The 7,830-nt window shown below is 29.2% G+C and overlaps 1 protein-coding gene across 4 annotated transcripts; it reads right to left on the bottom strand.

The window, feature by feature from the left end:
- Positions 1 to 1,026: 1,026 nt before the first annotated feature.
- Positions 1,027 to 6,386, bottom strand: LOC105650806 (serine carboxypeptidase-like 18). 4 transcript variants are annotated; one of them, XM_089722238.1, is made up of 14 exons: positions 6,098 to 6,386; positions 5,767 to 5,912; positions 5,498 to 5,574; positions 3,467 to 3,589; positions 3,239 to 3,341; positions 2,946 to 2,983; positions 2,729 to 2,830; positions 2,517 to 2,603; positions 2,207 to 2,356; positions 1,909 to 1,980; positions 1,689 to 1,810; positions 1,528 to 1,617; positions 1,358 to 1,412; positions 1,027 to 1,270 (listed from the first exon to the last, which is right to left on the bottom strand). In XM_089722238.1, exons 1-14 carry the CDS (start codon positions 6,226 to 6,228, stop codon positions 1,187 to 1,189), a joined length of 1,380 nt encoding a protein of 459 aa, XP_089578364.1. In that variant the 5' UTR covers positions 6,229 to 6,386; the 3' UTR covers positions 1,027 to 1,186. The 4 variants fall into 4 exon arrangements, with proteins under 4 accessions (XP_089578364.1, XP_012093155.3, XP_020532417.3 ...); XM_012237765.4 differs by having other exon boundaries at positions 1,504 to 1,617; positions 6,098 to 6,382; XM_020676758.3 differs by lacking the exon at positions 2,517 to 2,603 and having other exon boundaries at positions 1,504 to 1,617; positions 6,098 to 6,385.
- Positions 6,387 to 7,830: the final 1,444 nt, after the last annotated feature.

Below are 7,830 nucleotides of genomic sequence, written 5' to 3'. Positions count from 1 at the left end.
TCAAATTATTTATAATTATGCATTCAAAAAATGCAATGGAAACTCATATTAAGTATTATTTATATAAATTAAAAAAAATTTAAATGAATAACTATTTAAATTATAGCAAAAATGTAATTAAAGAATAGTAAAAGGGTTAAGTGGGAAGATAATATTGGACATGAATATAATTAAATAATTCTAAAATGATAAAATGGATACAATACTATTTTCGCAGGAATTTAATCAGAGAATAATATAAGGATTAAAAAAAATTACAGAATTTTGTTAAAAAAAAATTATAGAATTTAATAAATTATGTATGTATTTTAATATTTATAGTTCTAAATATTTTACATTATTTTATTGCTATTACTCTTATAACTTAAATATATGTAGATAATTTTAATGTTTTTAATAATTATTTAAATATGTAGATATATGTAGATAAATTATTTAACAAAATCACTTTAAAAATTGAAATGTTTAATAATTTTTTATGTAAGGGGCCACCGACAGTACTTTGAAAAGTTAAAAAAAGATCAAAAGAATAGAATATGAATGGCTATACCGGTATTTAGTAGCTTATAAATGACTAGTAATAACAAGAAAGATGGAGTTCTATTTGCAGAAAGACATATTTATTACAAAGTAATACATTAAATCAAATCAAACCAACCAAAAATACTAATTTCAAATAAATTCAAACTAAACCAATATATTAATACATTGAATAATCAAATCAAATTAAAAACACTAACTCAAAATAAATCCAAGCTACATTAATACATTAGATAATTAAATCAAACCAAACCAAATCAAAAATACTAATTCAAAATAAATCCAAACTAAATTAATACATTAATACATTAAATAATCAAATTAAACCATATCAAGTGGAGGCCTAATTGAATGAATATGCCCCGTGTTAAAATAAAATGCCATATGCCACATGTCAACTTCCAAGGGAGAAATGTTTGCTTTATATATATATATATATATATATATATATATATATTGATGTGAATGTATTGGTTAGAAATTAAATGTCGGAAAATCCATTGAGTCCATTGAATTAGGTCTTGACCAAAATAAAACAAAGATTAGATTATGTTGATTTCAGTTTCATAACCTATAATTACTACTTTTATATTGATACATGCTTTTGTTGTCCTTAAAATAGAATATATAATAAAACCTTAGATTACTACAGTGACTTATAAGCCAACCACCTATCAATCATGGCAAAACACTCCTTTGGCCTTATCTCTGAAGCTGAGTGACTTCCTCCCTGTGAACAAAGCAAAAAGAGAATAGTAAATTAATCAATAATTTAACCAATTAAAAAAAAAAGGAAAATAATTAATAATGTTCTTGCCTGAACAATTGCAAATGTCAAATTATATTTTCTCTTTGAATACGCAATTACATGACTGCAGAAAAAAAAAAAATTGAATTATTTAGTGATAAAAGAAGAAAATGTTAAATCTTATAATTTGAGTTTTAGATAGAAAACAAACTGACCCAGCAACTTGATGATCGACTAACCATGGCTGCCAATTTTTTGTTACTGTCAAGTTCAGAGTTTGTATCCAAGCATAGGTAGCCAAATATGGAAGAGCTAAGTCATGATCACCACTGCCAGGGAAGAAATCAAGTGCAATTATGTATTTTTATGTTAATTGGTATGCAAAATATATGTTAATTACCTGAAAATCAAAACACGGTAGGCACTAGTCTTAGTGAAATTTCGATGATACTGCACAACACTTAGGACATCAAAATCATATCTTAAACTAAGATTGCATCTGGGCCATTCCGTTATTGTTCCCTGGATCATTAAACATCATTACCACATTACATCTACAAATGATCATATTTATGATATAAAAAAAATGACCCTTAATCAGTATTAGCATATAAATTTACCTCTCTAACATGAAGTGCACTTTGAACACTCTTATCATTTGCCCAAATATGGGAATATAGTAGCATATAATCCTGTAAAATAACAATATATTATTGCATCATATATAAAATAAAATATTTTATTAATACTTCGATGAGATATTTTAATGTTTTCGCAGAACATTTTTTGATTTGTATAATCTAAAATTTGATTTTTGTTTGTTAGTCAGTGAAAATTTCAGAATTCGAACTTTGACCTTGCACATAAAGTTAACTTGAGACTCAGTATGCTTTCAATGATCCAGTTAAATATACTTACACGACACCATTCTCTGGAAAGTTGAGTTGCAGCAAATACATCAATCTTTTTCATGAGAGTAAGCAGATCGGTTCCTCCCAACAAAGGACTGAGATCCCACGATCTACATTTGGGTTCCAATATATTGTACAAGTACAATTCCTCGAATGTCTATCATCAAATTATTGATCATACATATAAATATCAATATCCATGTCTATAAATAAATAAATTGAAAGATAATGAGAAAATTATGAGTAAAAATCAATATTCGTTTTGGGCAAATACTTGCCAACTCGCAGTGTATTTTCTCATGATTTTGGCTACTCACCTTGTTCACAGCTTGAAGATTGCTAATGCATATTTTGTTACTTCTATCTGGATTAAGATACTCCCCTTTGCAACTTTCCTTAATTGACTTCAATTACAAAATATTTTCATGTTTCAAAATATGGTTAGATTACAATATATATATATATATATATATATATATATATATATATATATATAAAGAGAGAGAGAGAGATAATTTAAGGAGTTCACCTCGTAAAGTTGGCTAGATATGAGTGCCTTTTGGTGAGCATACGGGATTCTTGAACTCAAATCATTCTTATAATCAGTAACTGGATTTCCTAATATATATCCCTGAATTTGATTTGCAGAAATATAACTAGTTCAATCACAATGCAGAGAAGAAATAAACAAAGTAAGGCCTAATTAGTTAACACTAATTTTGATTTAACAGAAATAAGATACTTACTTTGAGGTTGATTTTTGGCTTATTTCCTTTATCATTTCCTGTAATTAATAAAATAAGACAGGTAATTAATAACATCAAATAACTTGTAAACTGGTAGGATGTGCCTGATTTTAGCTAATTAGTTACCAAAATAAAATTATTCCCAACTAGAATAAAAGTTACAACCGATCATTCTGATTCGAGCATGAAGATATGTGGACGTATTTTTTTTAGAAAGCTAACAGGAAATTGTTGACTGGAAAAGGCAAGGCTATCTAACAAGCTGTATCTTTTATTCCAGGGAGATAATTTACCAGTAGTTATTTCTTGAACAATGATTGGAACAACTAGGCCACCATAAGAATCACTACCAACGTACATTGGATTTGACAGAAATTTAGGGTGTGCCATAAGCCACTGCACGATCAAATTAAATTTTAGTAAACTTCTTTTTTTTTTTTTAAATAATTTATTATGTACTAAATAGATAGAGATAAAAGAAATATATTGGACTAGGGAAGGATCTGTGATTTGTCAGTTACCTTTCTTAGAAAATCATAGGTTTGAGCTGCTGATGATAAATCACCTATATTGTATCCTCGCCAAGTTGTTGCATATGAAAATCCAGTACCAACTGGTGCATCTAAATATATTATATTTGCAACCTGTAAATTTTCAGTAATTTAAATTAGAAAATTACAATTCAGAATATCCCACTAAAATAAAGGTTGATTCTCAAATAAAGTACTTCCGATAATAGTGACTCTAGGTTATTAAACTAAAGTTTTGAAGTTTATCATGGAGCTTTTATATTTTGAGGTATAAATCAATGTCCATCAAGTTAGGCTTCAGCAAACTTTGGAAACCGCAAAATAAGACGCTGTCGTTTGCCCATTATTTTCAGTTTACTCTGCGCCGCTACCAACCTACTTCTCTTCTCCATTTTAATCTTTTTGTAGCACTACCTTCACCGATGACTTTTTCCAGCTAAAACCCACCATCTGAAGCCGCTCAATGGTCGACCTTGACGTCTTCTTCGAGTATTTCGCTTGCATCACTTGAAACCCTTAAAACGGACAAAGAAAGCTTTGATCTTTAAGCAATTTCGAAAGGATCCTTCTAGGTCTGTCTCTGTGCTTCTACACATTTTCGCTTCCACTTTTATAATCTTTGATAACCAATGGCTGGCACCGTTATTATCTACTCTTTCAGATTCTGTCAAGTAAAGATTGATGGGTGGTTTTTAATATGATTATATAGAGTAGATCCGCGTCTCGTCCTTGTGGCAGGTGGCCATGGTACGGAAACCGAGTGTTTCGGTTTTGGAACCAACGGTCCTGGTTTGAAAAAATTTGAAAGAGAATTCGAAAATTGACGGTTCCAATTATGGTTTAAAATAATTCTGGTTCTAATTCTGGTTCCTTAACGGTTCCAAATCAATGGTTCTGGCTGGTTCTCAATTGATTTTCCAGTAATATAAAATCAGAAGTTAGGAAATATTTTTTTTTTGAAAATTTAAAATTTAAATATTTATGAAATAATTTTTTGAAAAAACTTATAGAAAAAGTTAAAAAAGGCGCTCAACTTAATTTATTTATTAAAAAAAAGGCTCAAACCTTTTTTTTTAGAAAAAAATGCTTGAACTTAATTTATTTTCTTCAAATAAAATGAGATATTTATAGTAAATCGAAAAAAGTAATTTTTTGTAAATACTCTTAAAACTAGCCATTATATAGTTGTTAGGAGAGTTAATTTTGAGATTTAACAAAAATATTTGAAAAAATAAAAAAATATTCAAATCGGGTTGAACCATGATTCAAACCATCGAAATTTTCGGTCGAACCAATTAGAAAAACAGCCGGTTCGAGCGGGTTTGACCAATTCTTAGAACCGCCGATTCACTGTTCTTCAAAACTTGGAATCAAAACAGAACCAAAAATCCTCGGTTCTAATTTCGATTCAAACTGATTTCAGTTTCTCATGGTTTTGGTTCAGTTCCCAATGGTTTCTCACCCGCGGTTTCGGTTCCAAAAACCAGAAAATGGCCGCCTCTTGTGGCTCATGTGGAATTCAGGGGGTGAACTGAAGGGCATCCGGTTTTTCGAATGACGTGTGCAAAAAGACAGAATGCTTTCAGGACTTGGTTGTCGTTTTGGCTTAGAAAGCTCCACATTTTGAATGTATTTGACACGTGGTGGGAGGCCTGGCATTGGGCTTTGGAGGGTTTTGCATGATGTGATTGCTTGTGATTTGAAATATAGTCGTTGTGGTGGACGTACATGAGATCTTACGAAAACAATTTATAGCCAACCGATATTGATATGTAAATTTAATTTCTGATACCCGGTTAACCGAACCGTTCCGAACCGAACTTGCGGTTCAGAATATGACTCGGTTTTAACACAAAAACAGTTTAAAGCGGTCTGTAAAATTTATTGACTCTCGGGTTATTTGGTTCGGTGCGGTTCGCAATCCAACCATCCGAATGCACACGATTACATCAAATAAATATTAATATTAAAGATAAATTAATCCTCTCAAAAAAAAAAAAAAAAAAAAAAAAAAGGGTTAACCTTTGTCCATGAATGGGGATTCAGCACAAGGGTCGGTTTGCTGGAAGTGGGGTTGGCATAGTTGAAATGTAGTGGACCTGAAAAAAATGTTGCAAAGCATAATATATCAATAATCAGTGACGAACAAAAACATTACATTTGTGAGAACAAAATAGTGATCGGTTTTTGCTTTCAACCATTTAAGGAAGGGAATCAAAATGAATTGATGAACCAGTAAATCCACACAAATTATACGAGGTAGTTTTCAGTTGTTAGCAGTAAAAATATACCATGTTGATATAGAATAGCAGATAGCGAAGAGCACCCAGGTCCTGCTGTAAACCAAAGCACAAGAGGATCATCTTTTGGATTCCTTTCCGACTCCACAAAGTAATAGAATAGCTGCACTTCTTCATTGTACCCTACGCCTACATATCTTAATTAACACCCAAATGAAATTGTCAATGTATAACTTTTGTTTTTAATGGTTAGACAAAAGACTAATTCTTTTTGAGCTTGGGAGTGATTATGTTAAAATCATTTTCTAAGATGCTAATTTCACGACTCGATTCTGAGACAGTGAATTTATATTTTCAAATAGAGGAAAAACAAAGTACATACCCGGTTTCAAGATTGAATGGAAGATCTCCGTCAAAGCCAGGCAGATTCTTGATGATTGATTGGGAGGTAACAATGTTGGAGAAGCTAATTAGTAGAGGAAGAAGAAGAAGAAGGTCATGACCTAACACCATTTTCTATCTAAAGAGCATTTTCTATCTAAAGAGCTTTTGTTTAAATGAAACAATTGTGAGTGAACAATGTAATTTGATACAAAAAGTTCTTAGGTTGGGTCCAGCTGAGAATCGACTAATTGTCACAGATTAGGTCAAAAGGGTTTGGGGTATTCAATGGAAGATATACATGCACCTTTAAAGCAGATATCTTTTTTAACTTTTGCTCTGGATTTATTTCCATTTAGGTTACATGTGTAATGTGTCTGTTACGAAAGAACAAAAGTGGTTGATATATGTATGTTGGTCCACTCCATAATTTTTTTTTTCTTTTTCTTTTTTTATTAGGTTAATGGTAGAGTTGAAAATGGAAATAATAAAAATGATTTCATATTATCATAAGGGGCAAGAATAAGCTTAAGAAAAAAGTTTTCTTATATATATAAACAAGAAAAAAAAAAACTTGGTGTTTATATAGGTGGGAGGAATATTAAGATTGCCAAAAATACCTCTACCAAGTTTATAGACCGACAAAAGCATCATTAAACATTTTAATTTGATTGATTGAAAAAATATAAAGGCGATTTAATTTTGATTATTTATATTAATTTTCTATTTAAATTTAAATTTTACTAGATAAAATAAGAAATTATATTATATATTATTTGGTTCCACTTTCTTATAACTGAAACCCGTAGTTTGAAATGAAATCATATAATATTATATTAAATAATTAATGTATGTAATGTGTATATTAAATATGGTGAGAGACACATATAATATGGTAATATGTTATAATATGGTAATCTATTACATGTATACATATTATATGGTAATAAAATATAATATAATATGTTAATATGTTATAATATGGTATAATACTATTATATGGTAGTATATACATATTATATGGTAATACTATTTGACCAATATTAAATAAGGTATATAGTAAATATGGTAAGAATATAATATCTTCAAGAATTTTAATTTTATTAGTTGAAAATATAAAGGTAATTTAATTTTGATGGATTATTATTGTATTGTATAAAGTACATATTAAATATGATAAGGATATAATATTTTTAATTATTATTTTTAATAAATATTTAATTTGATTTGTCATAATTATTTCCTACAATTAACTTATTCTATGAAATTTTATTATTATTATTATTATTTTTAGAAGAAATCAAACTAAAAATTTTATTAATAGGAAACCATATACAAATTGAAATACAGATTAATATGTTTCTATATTTTTGTAAAGTAAGTCCAATAATAAACCTCTCATACAAAAAATTAAAAAAAAAACCACAATTTTGATTTTAAGTATCCGATCAAGTTGACAGAGCATAATACATGTGCCATAGGGGATCGCTCACTTCACTTGGTGGCTATTAATTACCATTGTTCTACTCCATAGTCTTTCTACAAGTCTGATATGATTATCTTCAAATTTTTTACTTCTATCAAAAAGAAGATGTTCACTTCTTTCTACATAACTGCCCAAATAACAAACTAACATAAACAAAATCACCATAATGGTGATAACAAAAATCAGAAACTATCAAACGACTAGATCTGAGAACAAAATTCCAAAATATCGACAACAATAATCCCAAT

This window comes from Jatropha curcas, chromosome 6 (assembly GCF_041381405.1).
Source record: "Jatropha curcas cultivar XTBG-Jc1 chromosome 6, XTBG_Jcur_1.0, whole genome shotgun sequence".
Taxonomy (NCBI): Eukaryota; Viridiplantae; Streptophyta; class Magnoliopsida; order Malpighiales; family Euphorbiaceae; genus Jatropha; species Jatropha curcas.
The sequence above is the reverse complement of the archived record's forward strand: the minus strand, read 5'-3'. Positions and strand labels throughout refer to the sequence as shown.